This window comes from Phoenix dactylifera, chromosome 12 (assembly GCF_009389715.1).
Source record: "Phoenix dactylifera cultivar Barhee BC4 chromosome 12, palm_55x_up_171113_PBpolish2nd_filt_p, whole genome shotgun sequence".
Taxonomy (NCBI): domain Eukaryota; kingdom Viridiplantae; phylum Streptophyta; class Magnoliopsida; order Arecales; family Arecaceae; genus Phoenix; species Phoenix dactylifera.
Window position 1 is genome coordinate 14,564,942 of NC_052403.1, and position 26,436 is coordinate 14,591,377.

The 26,436-nt window shown below is 35.6% G+C and overlaps 1 protein-coding gene across 1 annotated transcript; it reads right to left on the reverse strand.

Annotated features, from left to right (window-relative positions):
- Positions 1-26,436, reverse strand: LOC103697090 (serine/threonine-protein phosphatase 6 regulatory subunit 3-like). Its single transcript, XM_026801122.2, has 19 exons — positions 25,952-26,436; positions 24,074-24,177; positions 19,257-19,343; positions 19,085-19,160; positions 17,744-17,818; positions 17,550-17,603; positions 12,624-12,683; positions 12,352-12,468; positions 10,694-10,788; positions 10,352-10,554; positions 8,395-8,492; positions 7,720-7,823; positions 7,475-7,640; positions 7,206-7,328; positions 6,588-6,670; positions 3,241-3,382; positions 1,699-1,728; positions 1,291-1,361; positions 1-1,210 (listed from the first exon to the last, which is right to left on the reverse strand). Exons 1-19 carry the CDS (start codon positions 25,988-25,990, stop codon positions 526-528), a joined length of 2,412 nt encoding a protein of 803 aa, XP_026656923.2. The 5' UTR covers positions 25,991-26,436; the 3' UTR covers positions 1-525.

Here is a 26,436-nt window from a genome sequence, read left to right on the forward strand (position 1 = left end):
TGCAAAATAATGAATATAATACTAACACCAGAAACCAAAATTGTTTTGTCCGAACTTGAGGAAAAGGAAACAATAACAAATGCCTACCTTAGAGAAATCAAGAGTCACTGTCTATATCAATAACTGAACAGGCAATTAACCATTTATGCATCACATTTGAAGCAGAGACTACAGAAACAGCAAAATAAGACATAAACTACCTGCCAACGTCTGCCAACGTCTGCCAACGTGATTGGCACCAATCAATTTCAAAAATTGGAAAGAAATTAAAATATAGAGGAAGCTTCAGGAGATCTTGCTAATACTTTCCGAGGTTAGAGAGGGCTGTCATTTTGTACAGTGTTAGTAATGATGAATGCCAAATTAGTATATCAGCCCTTATACAACAAGCCCTCTCCAAAGATGTACAAGGCTCTAGTGTTACAGCGAGCAACCTTTAGGCCATCATCCTCCGACAAGGCCATCGAATGCCACATTGGTCAAGATCTCAAGCTGAATAGCGGATGGCAGATGCCCAGCTAAATTTCAGTTCGCCGCATTCTCAACAGCCATTTTTTCATGTTCTGCATCCTCAACTGCATCTTCCCTGGTCGATAACTCTGAACTAATATCACCATTTACAGGTTTAGATGATTCAGATGAATTGGCACATAGATCACCATTCCCAGATTCTGGCGAATTTTTAGCAACCACACAAGTTGACCCAGGTGATCCATCTGCATCATCACCATGCCTTTCTATTTCTGCATCCCCTGATGATGACAAACATTTGCCTACATCTGAGGTTACCTCATTAACCGAATGTTCGTCTTCACCTTGTTCAAGTCCACCATTTAGACCACCTGAAGTTCGATTGATATCAGGCAGGTCACCTGACTCGGAAGTCTCTCTCCATTCAACCCACCCCGGTGGCTTCTCACCTTCATTTATGCTCGACTGTCCAGAGTCTTCTTTGGACTCCTTGACAGGACCATTTGCCAAAACCACGCTTTCAGGTTCCCCTGGAGTGGCACTTAACTCAGACACTTGTAAAGATGTTTTGTTGTCAATCAGATCATTAATTTCAGCAACAACAACCTCATCAGCCTCATCTATATTGGATGCTGTCTCATCTGAATTAGGGGATGGTGAAGCAAGGGAACCAGTTGAACGATCATGAACGGCTTTGTCGTCTTCAAAAGCAAACCAGTTTGAGTTTGTGAAGAGTGAACTGGTGCCAGACATTGTTTTGGTCAGCCTGGTGATCAGCTGTATAATTATATCAAAGTCACACATTAGAGAAGGAATTACCTATCCTGATCATCCCCTAGACGAAGAGATGAAATAACCACCTCTGCAGATTCATCATCAAAATAAACATCCTGCGAACATCATTTGTCAGTATCTTAGTTATTTTCTCTACAATACAAAAAGAAACATTTAATGGAAGATGCAGATGCAAAGTTAAATCTTATTGGCAAGTCTTTTGTGTTGTCTAACAAGCTGGCATAGATAATACACAACAAGACTGAAATGCTCATGCAATTAGAAAACCAATAGAATAATTCATTCATAAAAATAAAATTTTTGTCAACGTTCTATATCAGACAACCCAAAAGTCGTAACCAAGACACGTCATTTGACCAAATCGATTACTGGATGAACTTTCAACAGCAAATCACAAAGCAAAATGCAAGGGAATAACAGCCTTGACCATACCTCATCATCTCGTTCAAGTGAGCCTTGCGCCTGCATCCATTAACCATGACACTAATTATTTTTTTGGGTACGAACAACAAAATACAAAAATAGTTCAGCCAATGAATTGAACATAAATGAATGATTTGACTAGACTTAAATTGGTGTCTGAAAAAACTTTAGACTTAATTCAGGATGATAACAGGGAGACAGATTCTAAAAGGAGCCAATATAAAGATTGTAGCAACAGAATCAGTATCCAACTCCAAGAAAATACCAACTGGATTTGCAAACTTCAATAGTACCAAGCATATAAGGTACCTAAAAAATTAAAAAGAACAAGTGCCTTATTTTAATAGGCAAAAGAATCAACTTCACAGGAAACTGTTAAATGGGGACACCTATGTCGTAGAAATTCTACATGCGCAAATCAAGAGAGGTGTAAAGATCATCCATAACCCCCCCCCCCCCCCCCCCCAAACAACAACCCTTACAGTGTGCATGCCTCAAGAATATGTGTTCAAGTACATAATCTTTCCAAAAGAATCTAAAAAAACAACTAAATGGGTAATATCAACAGCACATCAAGTAAATATTTTCTAACAAATAAAATCCACGGAAAAAATTAGCAAAGCCTCACAAGAAATAATGGAAGATTTATATAACAAATGTATTTGCACAATTCAGGAATAGCTAAGGAGTAGTTGTGAGTACAAAGTATGCAAGAAACCTTGATTTTCAACCTCATTTACTATTTGGAAAAAATTCGGTCCTCATGAACAAAATTGCCAGACAAGAAAAAGAGCATCTACTAGGTCACTAGGAAGACCTGCAATACCATGTTGACATTACATACTGCATACTAGAACAAGTTCTATTTTAGGCTCATACTGATTGCCATTTTGAATTTCAAACATCACATCCAATGCATTCACTAAATGCAAGCATAAAAGAATGAACCTGACCTTAATTTACAAAGTGAAATAATGCAAAAGGGCTAAAATTACAGGTAAGAACTACCAAAGTTATGACAAGGTAGCTTTTCCGAGCCACTTACATAAAAGATTTTCTAAATCAAAAAAAGGACAATACCCTAAAATAATATCTTTCAAGGAAACAGAATTATTTTAGAAGTTTCATAGGAGAATCTGTCACTGATGCTTTTGCAGCAGATCAGAAAAAAGAAGCTATCATTTGTATGCTCCAACTGCCAAAAGTTAAGTCCCTTGACCATTGTTCTAAGAAGCAAGCAATGATGATTAGCATTCCCTTAAGTTACTGTTAACTTTCAGTTTCCAGTGCAAAGGATCAAGATTTCACACTAATCCCATCCCATGTCAAATTAATGTTTAAAAGGCGACTGTTGACAAAAAAATCTTTACTGACTCTTGAAGCATAACACTAGTTCAAGCAAAATTTAGGGACACAAAATCTAAGCAAAAGCACTGCCTCTGATGATTCACATAGTTACCAATTTAAATTCAATTGATTTCAATATGAAAAATAACGGCAGACAGAGTGCAGGAGAGTGAAAGTCATTTGTCAAAGCATCCAGGTGTTTACCTCTTCAATATCATCATTACTGTAGATCCCATATCTAAATGCCTGACTTAAGTTACTTGCCAATGCTGCCACATCATAGTCCCTATCTCGGAAGTCTTCATCATCACTATCCCTACCTCGGTCCTGTAGTGATGTCGGACGCCTGCAACAAATGATGAAAAGAGCAACGCTAGCTTCACAAAGTATCAAAATAGAATTTATATACAGGGGCGTTGATGTAGCAGTTGACACAATAACCTATAGTAAAACAAGCCAAACTAGTAAGCAGAACAGAGAGCACCAAGCATACAGGAAAATCATGCCACCAAGGCAGATATCTAAATGCATGATTTATGCCTAGAGGTCAGCATACCTTCAATTAGCACTTGAATGCCTTTCTAACGCTCATCCAAACAAGCATGGTTCAAGGAAGTTATGTTTTCTGATGCATACTTTCAGCTTGGAGAATTTTAAGCTAGACATACATCCCCATTGAATAGGACTTGAATTGGTTTTGCTGAGATAGCAAATGGGCACTTGCTCTCCCCTATTGATTCTGCTGCCAATAGGCTAAGTTTAATCTGCTAGCTCTGCCTTTTGAAAAAGAAGACAAGAAACAGATTGATGGATGGAAAACTACACTAATGAAAGGAGCCAGCCTAGCTCTTGCTGAAGGAAATAGGAGAAGGTGCGGGTAAGCCACACATTCATACGTGTGTGCATGTCTATCACATCTATATTTATGCATGCACATATGTATTGCTTTGGCCTTGGAACTGTTAAAAGAATCTTGTACTGCACATTTGTTGCATTCCAAATATACAATTTGCTATTTCATAAACTTAATTTCTTGACATCAGTGCTAATTTATAAAATCTTATGTATCATACACTGGTAAGCCTGAACTTTGTTCAAGTCATATGGTGCAAGCATAGGAACAAATCAACTAAAATAAAAATCAGCTTATTCAAGTGTAAATTGTTTATAGAATCAATTGGTTTACAGCTTATGAATACAAGTATCTTTTAAATTCTATTGCACATTTTTGTAGTTTTTAAAGATATAGAACATGATATAGGCAACCATGCACTACATACAAAAAGACCTAACAAGAATAGCCATAAAAGAAGTTTGCTTAAATAATTATCGACAAAAGGTATAAATATAAAAAAATATAGTTTTACCATAGTGTTGAGTTCATTTAGGATCATAGTTTGAGTAGTTTCACACTATTTTAAAGCTTAATGCATTAAATATGTTATACTTTTCACTAATTTTTACAATCATCTACATGTTTTCTCATTTTTATAATTTTTCTACACTTTTCTATTTTATTTGTAATTTGTCCATATTAACTTTTCCCTAAGCATATTTCGCTTTATTTTATTTTAATAACTCATATAATCAAGAGAAAAAATATTTGAGCATATTTAATTATAATCCATTTCAACAATCTATTTAAGCAAGAAAAGTTCCATCCGAATAAAATCCCATTTTATTTCACTATTTCATTGATCTATCATTTTATTCTAAAAGAAGAGAAAGGAAAACTCATTTAGAGAGGAAAAGAATGAAAGGAGCACACATTCTAGTAAGTAAAAACAAACATCAAGAATGAATCTTGCCCATTATAATAACAAAGCTTAGACAAAAATAATAAAAATTAGATCATTAGAACCTTAGATAAATGTGATAGTAATAATATTAACAAGTTTTAGATAACATTAGAAATATTGAACAAATATACCTATTTAAAAAGATAAAAAATGATAGTTTGATCAGTTTCAACTAGGGCTATAAATAGGCTACGACCAAGCTGGCTTTGTCAAGCTTGGGCTTGGAATCCAAGCGCGAGAAAACCTTGGGCAGGGTTTGGGTCTATTCTTGGCCCAATCTAAACTCAGCACAAAGCTTGAGCCTGATACTAGGCCCAACCACAGCCCACCACTAGGCCCAACCGAAGGAGCCCCCCTCACCCCATATCCGTCTCCTCTCTCCATCCCATGCCCCAGCATCCACTCTTTCTTGATCTCTCTCTTCTCTGTCCCCTCTTCTTTCTCCCTTTCTGGCGTCTCTTTCTCGAACTCTCACAATCTCACTTGCTCTCTTGATCTCTCCTCTCTCTAATCTCCCTCTCCCTCCCAAATTCTCCCTCCTCTCTAGATCTATCTCCCCTCTCCCTCCTCAATGCCCTCCATTCTCTCTTTCCTCTCTCTCAATCTCCTCTCTCCCAATTTCTCAATCTCTCCTCTCTTCTCACACACACACACACTCTCTCTCTCTCTCTCTCTCTCTCATTTTTTGCCTTCTCTATACATTAGGCTAAGATCTGAGATAGCCAAATTGTGCTTCTAGCTAGGCTCCAGCTAGAGCTTGGGCCAGGTTTGGGTCAGAGTTGGGAAAAGTTTTTTTGAGCCTATGCCCAGTTTGAGGCCCCAAAAAACTTTTCAAGCAGGGCTCAGGCTGCAAGGAAGCCCAATCCAGCCCAGCCTGGTGCCGACCCTAGTTTCGAACAAAACTACCAATCAATTTCGGCTGAAACCACCAAAACTAACTAAAACCAAATTTGGATCGCTCTCGACCAAAATGGATTTATTTCAGTTGAAAAATCAAACCATGTGTATACAACATCAAGTTTTAAGAACCCTGTTCCATGAGTTTGAATCTAACATCCAAACCCTCTAAAAGGTGGTGAAATATTCTTAGCACAAAAGAAAATGACAACCAAAGCAGAGAATGCCATAACACTTGGAGACCTATAACTAGGAAGAAGACCAGCTCTAGTTGGCTATATGGTTTAAGCTTGAGAAACAAGGGAGAAACCAATCAGAATATTTACCTGATCAATTATATGGTTTAAACAAATGCAACCACCATCCAGGATGCTTGTAGACAATGCAGACTAAAGAGAAGAGAAGATTAAATTATGCATGGGAATGTGCTTCATTTGTAAAGCACAAATTACAAGAACAAGGGCCGCCTAAAAATCCAATGGTAGGTTAGATTTGATATAATTTGCAAATTTGAAACAATCAGCCCAATGTAATCAAAGGTTAATAGCAGATTGTATATAATCAAACAAAGAAATAATGTAGTCAATCTATAATCCCATGCAAAGAAAAGACTATGATACATCCTCAAAATGCCACAAAACTGCTTCCGAAGTGATACAAATTTCATATATTCTGAAGTTTTCTTTCCTCAAGACACTCAAGGAGGTTATGTTTCCTTGGTTTCTCTCTTAATTTTTTGTTAATAATCTCAAATTCATTAAGATGAAGGTCTAAGATGAAAAGGTGGGAAAATCACTGGAAATAAAAGGAGATATTAATAAGTACGAGTAAAGGAAGAAAAATGAAGAGACCTACCCACAAGCCCACTGATAGACATTTTCCACCACATTTCTTTTGGGCAAGACACTTGTATGCCATTCAACCCATTCACTGTTTTCCTGTAAACAAATCACTGCTAGTTAGATTAAATCTTTTCAACAACATGTAAAAGGCTAAGAGAAACTAGTGTTGGTCTCTATGAATGCTATAACAATCTTTAGAATACAATGCAAATGAATGAAGGAGAGCACAAGAAATATGACATTCATATAATGGAGTTACTAGAAAGAGCAGAGTCAGTATCAAGAGTCTCTATAGACTATCATCACATTATTTGATTGAAAATAACAGGTGCTTCAGATATCCTGAAAATAATTTAAAGTGTTTCACAGAGAATACTTCTATGCCATCACCATTTTAAATATGTAAAATCTATCAAACAGAGAGTGAAAATGTGAATTAGAAAGCATAAGAAAGACAGGAATGCCTGTTTGTTGAAGAAACAAAACTGCTCCATAACAATTAAAACTTCCAATTCACATGTCAGTCCATCAATTTTGCCAACATTACTTGCAAAATTAACAATTAATCAATTATCATGCAAGATATAATAACTTAATATTTGTCAAGGACAAGTAGGTAAGAATGATCAACCTGCAAGCATGTCTGGATTAAGCTGTTGTCATTCCCGAACTGACAAAGCTTGTTAGCTATGCGTGTCATGTGGCCCACACTTCCTATCCTGGGAGGTGATTTTCCCTGTGCAGATACTGTTGGCTGCAAAGAAATATTCCACCATACATGGTTTTACCAAAGTTTTTCAGCATATATACATTGTATATTTGTGGAAACACATTAGCGAAAGGGTTGGGGTTGCTGAAACATGACAGAGAAAGCTAATCATCTTAGCAGTAAATGGTTACCTTGCTCAAATCCATTGACAATGTAGGCTGTTTTTCTGCTGCTAGGATTTTACCAACAATGTCACAGTCGTGGAGAAGATGTTCAATTAGTGGAGTATTCTTGCTCTCTAAGCATGATACTACAATGTTCTCCACATGGTGATGCAAAAAATTGTTGTAAGGGTACCTAAATTCATCATGACTTGTCAACACTGAGCTTCATAGATTTCAACATGATAATTTGTATTCTCAACAACACAACTTACCCAAAAAACAAATCTATAACACATTTTATGGCTCCTAGCCGGATCAGTTCCTTTTCAGCAGAGTCACTACCAATTGTCAATAAAACAGAGATGAACTCCACAATCTGAAAAATAAAAAAACCATTTTGAGTTATAATATCATAGAAATTCTATGCAATAGTCTATCATTATAAATTCTGAAATGCCAGTTAGGCTTTCTAGATGGAAAAAATTATCGAACAGTTTTCTGTTTTCATTAAAATACTTTCAACTATTGACTGATAGCAGTAACTACCCTAAGATAGTAATCCATACTTCTGACTAAAACATAAGTAATCCACCATATACAGACTTGCAGAGGCTGATATCACAAGGTATCTAAGAGTATGCTGCTGTTGCTTTTCCTAGGTCTATTTTTCCATCGTTAGGAATGAAAATGTATGTGTAAAAAGAGATTAATTAAATATCACGGTCGAGTGGCTAATTTCACACAGACAACTATAATTTAAGCTTTTCAAATTTATTTAACTAACAAGTTCATTTTAGAAATGAACAGTATCTTGTATCCATGTTGGATACACATGCCTGTGTCTAAACTGCACTATTAGAAAGGATTGCAAAGTTAAAACACATTATCCAACACCATATATAAGAAAGACAAGAAAATCAGTCCAAGACTTTTTGACTAGTTGAGACCTTCAAACGATGCTTTCCAAGGGGAGGCTGTAGGTTCCCATATGTGGTAGGCAATATGCTTTCAGAAGAAGAAACATCCAACAACTTCAGCAAATCACCTGCAATATGATGAACAATCGTGTTTAATACACTATAAACTTTAGAAAAGAAGATACTGAAGGCTGATAAATATCATCAGTAATTATGGCTGACTGTGGGAAATTGCCATATTAGGTTATAATGGCACCTAAAAGGGTAATAACAGTAGGACTAATGATATAGCTAACAATCAAAGTTGGTATTTGACAGAGCCCTGAAATTGTGATATAAATATAGCTGTCAGAATGCAAATTTCTAATTGGAGATAATGATGCAGGAAGAAATAATGTGTAGGAATATGCAGCATGAATTTTTAACTAGATTATCGATTACGATGTCTATGCATATTTTAATGTTAAGTTTCAAACAAGTTTCCAATTACATGAGGCTCAAAAAGTAACAAGAAAATTAATAAGTATATGGTGTCATGTTCAATAGTTTCACATATTTTCAAGTGGGAGGAAATTAACAATGTCCACCATGATCATAAGAAAAGATCACTATTATTGGATGGAGCAACAACACAGAACATATTCAAAATAAAGACACAAATACATGTAAAACATGTGTTCGTAATATTATACAGCAGGACTCTAATGAAATTGATGTTTTGGTGCTCTACTGTAAATGTAAAAGCATGGAAAGCACAAAAAAGGAAAAAAATTCCTTGGAAAGAAAATTTGAATGAAGAAAATAATACCATGCCAAAAACTTAAGGTTTACCAACAGGAAGCACAGCCCACAACCATAATGCAGTGTCTTGACTTAAAAAAAAAAAATGTTATCCAGCCAACTCAGCCTAAAGAATAAAGTGATAACAGTTGGACCCAGTTGATACAAAAATAATATTATGAAGCTGTGATAGACGATAGGTAATAAACCAGGCAAGTCATTTATCAGTATCAGATTCACATCAATTCAAATCCAAAACCAACACCTTAAAGTAAATCACAAAATGTATTCAAAATAATAAAGTTCTTAACAAATATACATAGAACTATTAAATGTAATCATTCTAGGGTTCAGAAAGGCTTGTTAAGGTCTGACTTGAAGCCATTGAGTTTAGTAATTTAAGCAAGGTGGTGGACTGAATTAAGTACATTCTATGAAGCAGGACTAGCATATAAATATTGATCTGATCCACAAGTTTGTTAATTTCACTCGACATTGGTCTTCCTAAACCACATTTTAGATGGCATAAACCTTAACCAGCAAGCATTAAAACCATCTACTTGGGTTGGCTTGATGGATGAGAATTTATTGCAGTCCAATAATGTGAACTCATCACCAACACAATTTCTAAATTGAGGACACACTAAATAATTTCTTGATTACATGCATTCTTGAAGACAGTATGTATTTTCAACTTATCTGTTGTAAAAGCAACTCTCAATGAAATAGTCAGATCACATACTGGATAGTTTATCAGATTGAATTGCACTAAATTGTGTCAACTACTCTCAAACCAATTAGCCGAATAATCGGACATCGCCCTAAATTGTACAATAGCAAAACTGCAATACGGTCTGATTTCATGACCCCATACAGTTGTACCACATTAAAATGGATTAAAGGATCAAAGAGAACAACATGAAGGTTGCGAGGAAATAAACATGAAACCTACATAACTATTAAAAACGGATGAAATGAGCCACAAAGTCCGAAATATTCGATGTCTAAATGGGAAACTTAAACTGGCCACAAAAAATTTGGACAATAATTAACAGTTGTTATCACAACAATTAAACTCGAGCATCTTGAGATTCTGTAACTTCAAACAGAAACTGTTACTGTTTTGTGATAATAAAACTAGAATGCTCCTAAATAAATGTCTATAATTTCAAATTACGGCATTCCACCAATGGAAGCAGCCACCTACCTAAGCTCTCCAGCATGCCATCAACTGTCTCAGGACTAGCAGCAACCATTGTACCATGACTCAGCTGGCTCCGAAATGATTGATAGGAAGATGATAGTAGTCTTTTAGGATCTAACAAAGATATACATACAGACAATGAGTGCACCAGCACAGATTTAGGTCTCGAATCTTCCAGTGCATGACGAAATAATCTTCCCACGAAACTGCATTTTAACATCAAAGTGTTGTCATCGGTAAAAGTAATTAAGGGTTAAATATAAAAAATAATAGGTTCAAACTCATCAATATGATGATTTATGAAAAACTAACATTAGACAACTAGAAATCCTAAGAAAAAGTCACCTTGGACTGCAAATCTTAGCAGCAAGACCTGGTGGGGCATATCGAGTTATGGCACAAAGGATCTCTGATGCATTGGCATGCACTTCAGCAGAGTCCTGTTCCAGTAAGGCAAGATAAAATACAAACAAATGAGGTGATTGGTATAGAAATTTATAGCAATCAAGAAAATAAGTTTTGTTTCACTTAATGCAAAAAGTTAAATAAAACTGAATATAAAACATCAAAATTATGCATAGCTTTATGACTTCAACAGACATACTTCAATTACAATGTCTAAGAAATATAAAGTCATGTTCAATGGCAACATAAGAACACCTATGCCCAAATATGCAAGCCAACAGATACTCTAAAACTTGTACATAAGAAAGTATCCGCTAGTTAAAGGAAAGCTCAATTTTAGAATGAGACGTATGAATTTCTCTTAAACTTTAGCAATGCTTGACAATGATCCAGCAACAACGTGAGAGGTGTCAAACCCCTTATACTGAAAAACCTAGAATAAAGTTACGGTAACATGTAAGATTTTAACTCTCCTTTTCTTTTCCCCTCCTGTGATAGGATCGCTAACTTAAACAAGGATTGGTGGCATAACATATGAGACGATAGACACCAGAATCACAGCCAACTATACAATCTTGTTCATTTCCTCCTTGAAGACTTCCTTTAGAGTTGTATGACAAAGCTAAACGCATGTTGATGGGAAAAGGCTTGTAGTTATTGTTATCGCATGCAATTATCATAGTTAAACAGTGAATTATTATATGACAAAAAAGATTAATAAAGGAAAAGGAGAAGAATAATACATGATTTATGGCTCCCATCAAAGAACAAAACCCGCATATAAATAATTAATTGTATAAAAGTGTCTGGCATGAGCAGTATTAAGAACCTATAACCAATGCTATAAAGTGTTCTATTTGCCAAGCATATTCTGATGACACATGCAGCTAGAAGTAAACATGCGAGGACAACTAGTGAAAATCCACAGGTCCTTAAGTCACTGTATGTAAATTAACTCTTTGAAGGAATCTGATGTCTAAATGGCGAAACTGCTCTTCCAATTCCCACCTACGATAACTAGCATGCTCACTCAAAAAATTAATTTAAAAAAAAAATCATGTCTCTTATTATTCATCCATTTGCCTGACTTGAAGAATTCACATTCTAAAAGATAAAAAATCTGACATATTCCTCCCTTATTAAGACATGAAATCTAACCATAAATCACTAAAACTACAAAAAAAAAAAATCCACTGAAGAACATTGTTGTCTCCATGTAGAATTTTAACATTCTGGGCTATGGATTCTTGAAAAAATAAACTACTTTCCGGCATTTGTATAGATCATGCATGATAAATTTTAATGACTACCATCAAATTCTAAAACCTGGTTTCTTTATCTCAAAAAAATTTGACAGTTTGTTCATGTGTCTGCTCTAGTAGATATACTAACATAATACAGCTTTAAATGTTTGACCAATGAGCATTTAGTCTCTATTTTCTTGTCTACAACTGTGTCATTTTTCCTTTTTTCTTTTTTTTTCTTTTTTTTTTCTTTTTTTTTGTGGGGGTGTGGGGGGGGTGTTTATAGATTGACACCACCAAAACAATATACAACACAAGACCGAATATACAAAATCATGCCACCAAAACACCTACCGATGAGCCAAACTTATCCACTATCATCTCAAGAACATCAGTATCTTCTAGCCATCGCATTGTATCCACATAGTTGGAATACATATTTTCATCGGCGCCAATCAACCGAATCAGTACCTGCTCAAAAAATCAATAGAAGAATTGAACTCTTGATTATTTGTATAAAAAACTAAGAAATGGTTGGAGCATAATGAGAATGGCTAAAGATTTGTATATTAATTAGATGTGACGCAGTCGGTTAAATAGATATTCACAACTTCTGCATGGCTGACCTCCATGATAGACGTGATGCCAATGAGATCAACAAGTTGGCAGATTATCTCCTGATGGCCCTAGATAATCATCAGGACAAAATGTCATTACAATGCAATGCATATTTATGAGATATATTAACAAAAATAATTATCGCAAAACTGTACAAAATTTTTCAAAATAGTAAGTCTTAATGCAGATAAGAGAGTAAAACTTACAAAAATACAAATAAAGAAAAAATGCAGGATAAGGGGCAGCCATACAACTTCTGCTGTTTGCTTTGCCCCAATGCAAGGCTGTCACCAATGTCGATAGGTATTTCTCATAATTTCCTAGTGGAGATTCTAACACTACAAACAATGAAGAGATTAACATTTTGTAATATTGCATTCCCCATCACACGATGGTAAGTACTGCACCAAGATATCCACTGGTTTCAATACATGAAACAGCAATCTACAGAAGGCCCCTTTTAAAATTATTATGCAGAGCAAGCAAGAAAGAACATTGCTCCCTCCCTCCCTTTTAGACCCAATTTATTTCATTAGTCTTGGACTTCCTATTTAACTACATTGTGGGCTTAGTTCCACCTAATCTTACAGTCATAAGATTACAAGTAAGAACTTATTACTCTACCTCATGTAGCCAAAAACTTGGAACAGAAGCAACAAAGTGAAATCATAATATCAAAAAAGGTAAGAGTTAGGTTTGCCGTACCGGTCAGTACCGTGCCATATCAGATGTACCGTATCATACCAGTACCGAACCGGTACGCAGTCTCGTACCGTGCCAACACTCGGTACGCCTTACCGTCTCATACCATACCGCATACCAACACTATAATAAGATGCCTACCTGTATGGAGTCTGGTACCGAAACGGCGAACCTTGGGCAAGACAATGCCTTGTATTTAACAAGGCAAGGGTACACTTGCTCCCTATATTTTCATGTCTTTAATTTCTACTGCTATATCAAGAATATAATGAGGTTCGGTTAAAATAAAAAAGAACATAGAAGTAGAACCAAAAGTCAAAAAATAAGGGCTGAAAAACAAGAGCTAAACAAGGTGAAAGACAGAAAGAACCTATGATTTTAATCCTAGTGCCGGCGGGCATGCCAGCCACCGACTAGCATGGCATAGCGACTAGCATGGCACATGCTGTGCCATGCCGTACAGGCATGACTATTCTGCACTGAAATAAAGAATATAAAAGGACTCAATACCCCCTTTTAGTTAAAACTATCTTTAAAAAGAATTAATAGATGCCATGCCGGTGCCAATATTGGCCTACCATGATGCATGCTAGCAGGCATAGAACAACAGTTGAAACCTCAGAAAAAACCATAAACATCACCCATTAGTCAATCTGGTAAAGCCTCTTAGTGGTTGCACAAAGATACTTGGGCACAAATGCCGCCTTCACCAAGTGTTTGAGAGGTTACAAGTATTTGGACAAGGGCTACCCACACCATGTAGCCCATTTCCTATAAACTTTTTCTACTGAAAAATAAATAACAAATAAATTTTGTTTAGACTAATGAAAGTCCATCAGTGAATTATATATTTCTAAAACTACTGAAGCCAAGAAAAAGAATTAGGCCATACATCAACAGCAATTCCTATTCTAGATTACCCTTTATTTTCCCACATCTGAAAGCAAGCCAGGTTATGCATGTGGAAGGTAATAATAAAAGCACAATTAGTGGTAACAGAATGTGTTGATAAGTTTCATATAGTTTGAACTCATGAACCTAGAAGAACTAGATGTCCGTTGCTTCTCAAACTTAACATCACAAAGATTATGGACAAAACCCACAATTTTTCATGTCCTAAAGAATCTTAACTAACAGGGGAAAGAACTCCATATAAATTTGCACCAAGAAATTGCTAACCAAGCTCAATTTAATATGGATGACTCCAAATAAAACAATCGAGCAAATGTCCTATATGTATATCCCAGATTCCGCATGGTCAGTCCAGCCCTCTGAAATCAAGGTACTTACCAACCAAAGCAACTGACTAGTGAGATGAGAACAACTTTAACAGCGTAACTTTAAGAAGGTACCTCCATATGCACCGAAAAAAAAGGGTACCTCCATGAGGAAAGGTTCATGGTATAAAGACTCTCCAAAACTGGTAAGTCTTATCCCAGACAGCCATAGCCACCTTTCACCATAATTTGGAAGAGATCCAATAGTCAAAAGCAAACTTCAAAACCAAAGAAACATGTCCACCCTCTAGGTTCTCCTTTCCTTGTACAACTTAGCTCGGCTACATGTTTCCAAAGAGCTCTATCTATCCTCCCCTCAAGTCAAAACAACTCGTGCCCAAAGTGAGAAATATTACCAAGTGTATTATAAGACCAGCCTCACTTAAACCTAGAGCTGGTTTCATATAACTAGGCTATATCCAGCATTTCCCTCTAGTCTTCCCCTTAGTTTTCTGTTGATGGGAACAATGTCAAATCTATACACAAACAAGGACCAAAAGAACATTGAATATTATATAGTTGGAAAAAAAAATTGAGTAATGAAAGGTACCTCCATATATAGATAGAAGTTTCTATTGCACCTTGCCAATGAATCTACTATTTGATTTTTCAATCAGTAAGTCCTTAATCTAACTTCCTACATCATCAAAAAACCAGGAGATGCCCATAATACTTTCACAGAAGCTCCTACATCACAACAGAAAATCAAGTACTCCATCAAAACATTTACCAATATTGATTCCAAAAGGACAGAAAAAAACATGTTTCTCTTAACCCCATTCACCCACTCATAACAACCCAGTCAGATTCACAGTTCCTTCAATTGTTCAAATGAACATCATGAAACAGCACTAGCACAAATGGCAGTAGGGTTTTCCACACCTTGGCCATTCAAGAAACCATGAAAGGAAATCTTTGAAAGCTCTTTGACAGAACCTCTTCTACACTAATAACCTCCTAATTTAGGTAAAAAAGAAAAGTTAGAAGAGATGCTCACTAAAAAAATCCTTTATAAATACCATAATGAGTATGAAGTCGAAAAAATAAAAGCAATGCAGGATTTAACCATATCCGCCTCAACCTAAGACTCAATTCTCTTCATAACAGATACGAGTTGCCCCTGATCCACATAATCTTAAGCTTTATGAACAATCATCCAGACTTCTAGCCTTGTATCACTCCTATACAATAAGAATCCATTGGATACAACTATAAGTCATGAGGAAGTAGTTGCTAAAGGAGCATCTTTTTTTTCTTTCATGGAAATAAGTGCGAGGAAATTTAAAGGCATGCAACTTTCCATGAGTTTAAGGCATTTCATGGGTGCTTAACTAGCAAACCTCTAATATATATGATCAAGATACTTTGCACACCCTAATTCCTGGTACAAGAGATGCCATATCATCCTATAGTTGAGGGTCTCGAGGTCTTTATATAGCAAGTTGTGCTAGCTGTAAATTTACTAAAACTGAAACAAATATGAGAAAAACTTATGTGAGTTTCTATGAATAAACTAAAAAAATACTGAATATTGTCACAACCACTCAAATTCCTGTTCATCTTGACAATAGTATGAGTTTATCTATTGGCACATAGATCATGTCTCGAACTAAAGATTCTCAGGAGATCTCTCTTCTCATGAATTACCTCCAGCATCCCAACGAAATTATTGCAAAGTTCCTTTTCTTGTTCTTATGCCTCATATATAAAAGAGGTAAGGGACAGTTTCTTGATTTTGTATAATACTAACTAATAGTACTTCCCATTAACCAATGTTTTTACTCAAAATTGAGCTCTTTGCCAAGTTTTTCATACCATTCAACAAGTACCAGAGTCTCCCAGATTCTGATCCATGAAAAAGTACCATTACTGCAGAAAATGATATCTTTAAATGTCCCTTTCAGCAAGAGATCCCCAAATATGAGCAGAGAGACTTAGCTAAAGAAGGTAAACAAAAAGCAACAACAGATTGATTGAAGCAAGAAAATCGAAGAGTTCAAATTATTCAAATCATGCCCATGCTATACTGCTTTGCATATCAAAGAATGTGCTGGACAACAAGATCCTTGAGCTTATCTGTTTTCTCTGGACATAATTTTTGACTAATGACTGAAATTCTAAGTGGATTGTCAAATGATAGTCTTCATAAGCACCATTTCTGCTCAATTACGCGGCCATTAAAATCCCAAGATGAGCATCGTACTTTATGTGAGTCGACTGGATTGCACACAACCATCATCAGTATGATCACCATGTTTATAAATTTGCCAGCAAACAAAGTAACGCACCTATTTAATTGCTTGATTGAAGCCATTTTTCACACATCATCACCAGGATAAGACAGCACATAGAATCATATTTGTCAGTATGAACCTTTTCATCTGTATACACCATCTTGTTCTCAATTCACGAGTGGAAACATCCCAAGCAAGTTCCCATAAGAAGGTACTGATTGATTAAAAAGAAAAAAAAAGACTTATGTTGACAGTAAGACATGCCCCACAGAGGCCTTTATGCCAAAGGCGAACTGATTCTTTACAACATACACCAGCATACTGAATCAAGAAAGATAACAGGAAGAAAGACAGCAACTCCATGATTGAGTGCTACACAACTTTTTTTTTGATAATAGTGCTAGACAACTAAGTGCACGCACATGTTTGGTTTTCATATGGATAGTTTGCTTTAGGCGATTGGAGATGGTTTCAGCTGCAAGGTGACAGAGGCCCATATTACAGAAAAATGATAAATGCAGTTTGACATTGTTCTCGTGAGTTTTATAATGTTTCCTTGCATTCATTTATTTTCAGGTTTTGGCTGTGATAAAATCTGGTTAAACATTTTTATTCACAGGTCTCGTGACCAAAAAAAAACCTTAGTTATTCATAAAGAGAATTCAAATACAAAACAATTTAAATAAACAAATTGAAGAAGTCCTTTTTTTGGATGAATCACCTGAACATAACTGATAAGAGGAGCTGTCTTCCGCAGCATCAGACATATGACAACCTGGCAGGTGTGAAAGAAAAGTTTGCATAGAGATTATAGGAAACTTTAGAACAGTGTAAGATCTCTTATATTTTCAAAATTTTATTTCCTTCCTTAATGTACTTAATCCATAACATACAACAAATAAGATAGAAGAATACCTTACTGAAGTAACCAGCCAATAATGTACTATGCGGGTGATCCGGTTTCAGGAAAGAGAACAACAAATTCATCAGCTGCAAAACAACAAAAAACACAGAGGCAACATAAGTAAATTAAAAAGAAAAACCAACCATGCTTAACACAAACTGAAACTGTGCAGGACTGATTTTTTAACAAAGAAAAATATAGGTATGAGGAATATATGTACATATCAAGGAAGGCAAAACCACCTTGAACCGCCCAGTTCAGGATGTACCGAGCTGTACCGGCGACGGACCAGGACAGTTCTAGCAATGAAATCGAGGAAGAGGGAAAGGGAGCAAAAAAGAGAGGAAAAGAGAGAGGGGGGAGAGAGGGAGGGAGAGGAAGAGAAAGAGAACAAGATGCCGGAAGAGGGAGAGAGAAGGGACTCGGAAGCCCTCCTCTCCTCCTTTGCTTGTCCGCAAGGGCCGCTGGGTGGAGCCCCTATCTCCCTCTCTCTCCCCCTCCCTCTCTGAGCCTTTGTTTCATTTGAAACAGGGCTCCGTCTTGTGGGGCTTACGGACGACCGAAAGAGGAGAGGAGAGCTTTCGAGCAGCCTCTCTTTCCCTCTCCCGACATCACTCTCTCTCTCCCCCCTCCCTCTCCCTCTCTCACTCTCTCTTTTCCTCTCTCCCCTTCCCCCTCTCCCCCTCTAGTTTTACCAAGATGGGACGGCATGGTACCGCACCATACCGTACTGTCGGCCTACCAGCATGAATGCCAGTTTCGGTACTGTAGACTCTAGTGTATGCATTTATACATATGTATATATGCATATGCATATATATGTGCCTGTGTGCATATGCATGTGCATGTGTTCATATGTATGTGCGTGTGTGCATATGTATGTGCATGTGCATATGTGCATACGTATATATATGTGTGTATATACATAAGTATATGTGTATATACACACACATATATATATATGTATGTATATATGTACGTATACGTGTCTACGTATACGTACGTGTCTACGTATATATACATATATCTATACAAATACATATATACATATATCTATACATATACATATATACATATATCTATACATATACATATATACATATATCTATACATATACATCTATACATATATCTATACATACATATACATATATACATATATCTATACATATATATATATATATGTACGTATGTATGTACGTATGTATGCATGCATATGTGTGTGTGTGTGTGTGTGTGTGTGTATCTATGTGTGTGTGTGTGTGTGTATCTGTGTGTGTGTGTATGAATATATGCATATATATGCATATATACACACACAGAAACTGGAGAGTATATGATAGATGAACTTACCTCCTCATCCTCTACCAAGGTTCTCAATATAATGTCAACCTCGCAAGTAAATATCTCACATGCAATAAAAGGAAACCTATACAACACCATGAAACAAAAGTCAAAAATAAATAAATAACACATAGAAAGGTGACACTACAGCAAATTCATGTGCCAATTTATTGTAATTTACTTGAAAGCCTGTTTCTTTTCAGCATCCTCAGGAGCTTCCTCTACAATATAGTGAAGCAATTGCTCCACTTGAGTCCTATCTCGCAAACTACACATGCAAAAATGATCAAAGGATAAGTAAAAGTACAGCAAACTATATTCAATTGAAAAGTGGACATATCGATTTAATGGTCACAAATTTCTTGAAATATTCATAATAGATATGTGTGTTTCTATATACATACAAAAACACATAAATATATACATACACACACACACATATATATATATATATATGCAGATATATATACATATATGTATGTATATATGTATATCATTCGCATAGCTTTGCTTATTCATCTTCCAATTAACATAAAAATTCATTAAAAATTTGAACTTGGTGACAGAGTCAAGGACTATTTTATTAACTCTACCTTAAAAATTCTTAAGCCTGCCCCACTTAAAATTTTTATCCATTTTCTCAAATTTTGGTAGCATCTGCCAAAGAGAGTGACCTAAATCAGATGCTTACAAAAATATAGTTCCCACTTCCGCAAATGGCAAGAATTTTATTCTTTCAACACATACAAAGTCTCAAGTGTCCTGACCATAAGTCCCTATCATCCTTTGTTCTCTTATTCTTCTCCTTTTATCCATCTTTTTTCCATTTCAGAAGGGGGCCCTAGGGTGTACTATATCTCCTAGAACATTTCTAACATTCAATAATTTCATTTTCCATATTTTTTTCTTGAATTTAGCATACTAAAAGCTCCACAAGCTATTTGAAAGTGTGTTAAAAGGATAAATTAAATAGGAAAAAAATTAACAGTTAATTCAACTACCAAACAATAGTTTACTAATTGCAAACTTATGTCAATCTCATTTAATAATGTATTTATCATCTCAGATACTGCCTGCCAGTCATGGTAAAATATTTTAAAAAAAAGGTTCATTTGGGATGTCAGGTAGGAAGATCTCATTAAGCCTTCCACCAAGAGTCTAGAGCTACCTAGTTTCAATCCTTAGTTCATCAAAATTTTATAATGTATTGTATAACTATTTCACATATTTGATAAATATTGGATTTTCAATGTTGTTGTCTAAACATCATTAAAAATGAAAATTATCTGAATTTCGATATTTTCTCCAGATTATATGTTCTTTTCTTCATTTAAGCAACCAAAAATGTTGATTGACCCATGGATCATGCTGAATTATAAAGATTATTTTAATTAGGAAAAGATAATTAGTATAAAGGACTAGACTGCCTTACCATTCCTTTTAAAAAAAAAGGTATGGTGAAAACAAATTAAAAAAACATAAGTCAGATTGATGAAAATCAGAAAAAGGTGAAGACATATCATATGAAAGACAAGGAGAAGATGAACAAGAAGGGAGAAGACAAAGGAATAGAGACAGAGGTGAGGTCCCATTAGTTATTTGGTGACGTTAAATGACCAAAGCAGAAATTTTACTTTCTTTTAAATGTAGGAGCTCCTTGGGAAGCTATAAGTGGGTAACTGGCTCTCCCTGTTTTTTTTAATAGAGGGTCGACCCTCTCTAATTAATATACATCGATTATTTTGAAACTAAAATATTTCTTGGTCTACCTTGATGGTGCAAGTCAATGCATCCTCTTGGATCATCAATCCTAAAATCACCAAATACAAACATCACCTCTGTAACGTATATGATTCCTCTATATTTAAACCTCAAACTAATATTTTCTTTGCTGCAACAAATACCAGCATAGACCAGTATCCACCTTTTCTTCCACCTTTAAACATGAATCTTTTGTATAACACAGGCTTCCTAAAGCCTAGATAACCCTTCCTAAATCCTATTTTCCTTAAGAATGAAGCTCTAACTGTAAAGATTGAGGTATTTCAGATCTGACTTGCAAATTTCAGCAAGAAACTGATTGCTTCATACAAATACTAAAGCACACCGAACAGGATTGTTCCTACTCAGTTACCTGTTCCTGAACCAAATATCTACATGAATAACTCAACACAGGTTAATTATCCATGCCATCCCAAAATAAATTTATATCCTTCTAGAATCCTCACATGCCAGAAGCAAACAGTTTACAGCCTTCTTCCTCTTTGGAATATACAGGTATTTGGGCAACCATTAAGGTGAACTTCTCCACTGCTATGACCAAGAAACATATCTCAAATAAAATAAAATTCTGCGATTTGCAAATCAAGTCATATGTATTGCTTGGTCATATAGTGTTGTATTGCAGAAATGTATAGCCAACTTAGACTCAATGGTTTTGTTGGGGCTCCAAAGCTAAAAGGGGTGGCAGAGGTAACAAGTTTTGGCTAAGAAAGTAGGTAGGGTGATCTAATATTGGCCAGGGTATTAGATTTAGATTTTTCTATAAGATTTTAATAAGAACTAGGATCAAATATGAAAAAGGAATAAGTGGTGATCTTTGGAGATATTCTTTTCATGATTCCATCTTCAAATCTTTTATAAGAGCAATTAGTAGGAAGCCTTGAGGAACCTAGTAAGCTCCACACAGCTCAAATGGAAAACCAATTGGTTATTTGCTTCGCACTGCTCAAATGGAAAAGCAATTGGTTTTCCAATTTAAGATAGATAATTCATATTGTCTAATTTCTGTTCAGAACTACATAGATTTTTAATTAACAAGAAAGAAAAAGAAAATTTACCAATATTTTTTTGCTAAATTTAGACACATTCACAAAAGAAAACTCAAAAAAAATATTATTTAGATAAATAATGAAAGTACTATTATTAGCTATACATAACTCTAGAATGAAAAAAAAAAAATCACTCCCACTGCATGGATATTTTTGCAAGGACACATCAATTCTAACTTCACATTTTCATGTTGGATTTAAGACCTGATGAGATTAACATGGCATCCTTAAAGTTGTGACTAAGCAAGTTGGAGGTTAACATGGCATCTTTAAAGTTATGACTAAGCATGTTGGGGAACTTGAGCATCAATTTCACATCAAAGTCATGTCACATTAGGGTATGCCCTTGCAAATTCTTAATGGAGGATTACTCAATGATCTATATTATTTATAATAAACCCCAAGCAACAAGTTGTTGCAGCAGAAGTTTAACTGATATAACTTAAAATTTAGAATGCTCAGGCATGTCAGAACTTCAACCCTCATAAATTTGGATAAATAATATACAACTTTATCAACTTTAATTGTTTATCATCATGGCACACCCTTCACCGTTGTAAAGGCCGTAAATACATTGAACAACACCAATAGAGAATCAATCCATTTCTCGAGTCAGCAAAAGTGCAAACAAGGTATTCCAATTGATCATCATATTGTCAAAGCATTTGGTTGCATTCTACTTCTAATTCTTAACTCGATGATCTTCACTTCCAGTACCAATTAAGGTAAAATAGACACAAAGATTAAAACCTTACAATTACAAATCCAATTTTAGATCAGACTGAAAGAGAAGAAAAGGAGGGTAGATCTTTGATCAAGTAAATCATCAAGAAAGATGATGAGATGAAACCCAGCCTCTTCTACAAGGGAGATGAAAAAGAATTTCAAACATCATACCTGAAAATAACATATAACAAATTCCCCTTAAAGGGCCATAACTAACCAATATGTGTGTATGCATAAATGTCTATATTTTCTAAAAACTATGGAACAATAATCAGTGATATAAGGCTAGAAACTTAAAAAACTGCAAAAAAAGAAAAGATGTTCTTGTCAAAAGAAATGATACTGCCATGCTTACTAAACTTTTTAAATTTTACTAATTCTCAATATCTATACGATATTTTTATATTATACGACTATTATATATACATACATATAAGCTAAGAATAATTGTGAAGCAAGTTTATTGTACTTTACATTTCCCAAACATCCCAATTAGGTATATCAGACATCTTTGTAAATTCAACTGCCACGCATGAACCTTTTTTATAGTTCCAATATTGTCATTCCTGTAATAATGTTTGCATACCATAGGACCCTTTTCCAGTATTCTCAACATTTCAGGATTCATGACTAATGCTACCTCGGAGATGGGTGCCATTGCCCCTTGCTTGACGAATAGGAGATAAGACTAAAAGATTATCTTAAGTAGACATCCATGAACTATGTGGAGGAAAAGAAAAGATGTTGAACAGTTACAAGGAGAGTATAAGTATTCTTATCAAGCTTAAACATATACCGGCTGGTTTTTGGCTTTCAATTTTACCTCTGAAAGACGTCTGGTACATATAGATCTTCCCATGCTATAGATGAAGTTTGCCTTTTGTTTTGCATTTTTAAAGAAACACTTAGTATTGTTGTCCCAGCAAAGGGTTTCAAGATGAGCATACACAATCTCCATATCAAATAAGGCATTCTAAATGCTTCACAATTTGTTGGATTCTTCCATCTCAAGTTCTTGAGTCAAGGAAAGTTTGATCTTTGACAAACATTTAGTTCTTGAATTGTTTATTTCTTTCTTTGAGCTGGTGTTTTCACACACATTCATTCACCTTGAATGGATCACATTCAAAAACAGTCCTCCCTTATAGTCCAGTAGTTTCTATTGTATCCAGTATTTTGGTGGTGCTCATAATTGAGCAGATGTAACATTACTAAATCTGTTGCTTGATCATTCTTTCATAGGATACATGGATAAGTTCTCTTTTCAATGTTAAAAATACATTATCAGTTCATATGGCAAAAAGAATGAAAAAGAAGCAAGCAGAATATCAAAGATAAACATCTAATATACCTAGATATTAATAAGGCCTCACCTAAAAACTGGAAGCAAATGAAGAAACAAACTATCAGAAGGTAAAGTCAGAAAGGAAAAGCTCATTACAAATTAATAAGACGGGTATTCAGAGCTTTGCATTCTTGAATTATTTCATCCTCATCAAGAAGCTCTTCCAAAGTAAAGCTTTCCTTGTCTAAAATAGTATCCACCTGAGTAATAAAAACAAAAATGGATCAAAAAAAAAACAGCACAGTTGCATTACTAATAGATTGTTGAAAATAATATCACCTACAACAATAAAAACAGTAAAAAAATTTCATGATGACACCAGAATAGATAAAAATCCTTGCATTAATAGATGATCTGAAAGAACATACTTTGAAAGATAGCATAAAGGTTTTAACATAGGATCTTGAAAAAAGGCATACCTCCTGATAAATATACATGGTAAAGATGATAAAACAACAAACTATATAGATGTGAAAAGCATATGGGTTATAATTGTGGATATCAAACTCAAAGAAATAGTGAAAGTTAAAACAACACAAACTCATCACACTTCCCAACAAAATGAGACCTTATCATGGAACAGAAGGCTCCACACAACAGACAGCCATAAACAATAAGATGTTAAGCCTAAATCTTGATGTGGCTGACATCCATAAGAATAATTCCAAATTACAAACTTAACCAACCAACCCAACCTTCAGGCTTGAAAGATAACTTTAATATATGGTGAGGGTCACTCAGTCAGTTCTCACATGCTTTAATACTTGTAGATACAAAGTCCATGTGAGAATTGTATATGAACCGTTAAAAAATGATGCATTCGCATATGATTGAACGTATATAGACAGTAGTTTGATGGTATTCTCAAAGAAGGACGCCCAAAAATGAAAGCAACTATAAGTTCTACTCTCAGAACCATTAATTCTTTCAAAAGGTTGGCAGTTTGAAGTCTATGTGCAGCTGTTTCCAAAATTAACACAGAGTTAAGTTTCTATTTTCTGCAATACAAAAATGCAATATAATCATTTCAATGGGACAACCAAGAGATGAAAAATATAAATACTGTTTAATGAAGAAGAAAGTAGAATAACATCAAGACTACGATGAATAGTGCTGGTACCACACCAATAAAAACCACAAGCAACCATTGAATTAGTTACATTGAAATCCATTCATTCACCGCAACAGAAGAGTGGACAATGTTGTGTTCATTGGATCATTTATCACTATTGCCATCATGACCATGACTTCCAATGGGAACCCAATGGGGAACAAAAGGCAACAAATACATACATTGAAGGAATAAAAGATTGCAAGCAATGATATGGATTCCCAGAGTATATCAAAGCCAAATGTATTACATCTATTCAGCAATAGACAAAGACCATGCTGTCAAGAGAGCATTATGCAAGAACCTAGATAAGAAGACAAATCACCCATGCAGCAATGTGCGGCAGCATATTTTCACAGGCAGAAATACAAGCATTCTAAATAAACTGCCTGGTCATTCTATTAACTCTTGCCTCAAATAGGGAACTATAGGACTCCATCCATGACAGCTTTTCTTCTTTCAATTGCCCTGCTTTCTAGAATTCAAATTGTTCAAAGTGAAAGAAAGAAAAGGCGACTCCTCCTAAGCTTCACAATAACATTTAAAACAGCTAATTCAGTTCATTGTATGATCCGCTGATTCACCCAAAAAAAAAAAAGATTTATTAATGTTTTCGACACTAAAGGAAATATGGCTGCCTTCAAAACACAAAAAAAAAAATCCAGGCTGCAACTCTAAATCAATAATAATCACACAGAATAACATAAACCCAATCCAAATACTTACTCTCTAAACTCGGAGCGTTCGTAAATACAGGAAAACCCTAAACTTTCCCGCGGATTCCCCAATTACACCCTCATATCCAATCCCCAGGGGTAGGAAACTAAATTAAAAGAAAACGCATGAAGGGCTTTCAAACTTACGGGAGAGGCCGTGGACAATCCGGTCATGCGCCAGAACATCTTGACAGGCCCAAATGAAACAGATCCCAATTGCTTCCTCGATTCCCTAAACCTCAGATCTAGGGTTCCAAGCGCCGGAAACCGGATTCCGGATTGCCCAAGGAATGCCCTAAAACTCCAGGAATGAACCAAGAAACCTAAACAAAATCCTAGAATTCCTCCTCCAGTGCCTCCAATCTCCCCGCTCCCAGAGATCAAATTGAGGATCGGATCAACCAGCGGCAAGAAAACGCCCTCGAGAAGCGAAGAAGGGGAAGCAAAAGAAAGATTGAGACGAGCGGGGAAGGGATCGAAGGCTTCTATCAAGAGGGTTTGGAAAAACGGGGAAGGAAAAGAGAAGAGACCGGGAATGGGAGGAGAAGGGGGGTGGGGGGGCGCGAGCAAACCCTTCAATCGCGGGATGGAGTGTTTTGGGAGGAAAAAGGGACTTTTAATGGGGGAATTAT

Bases quoted from the DNA above. Each gene is read 5' to 3' on its own strand.
- LOC103697090 (XM_026801122.2), bottom strand. From the start codon at position 25,990: ATGTTCTGGCGCATGACCGGATTGTCCACGGCCTCTCCC. The intron at 17,604-17,743 runs GTATTCTTCTAT...CACACCTGCCAG, and splicing joins TGGCTGGTTACTTCAGTAAG to GTTGTCATATGTCTGATGCT. The intron at 7,329-7,474 runs GTAACCATTTAC...ATTTCTTTGCAG, and splicing joins TGTCAATGGATTTGAGCAAG to CCAACAGTATCTGCACAGGG.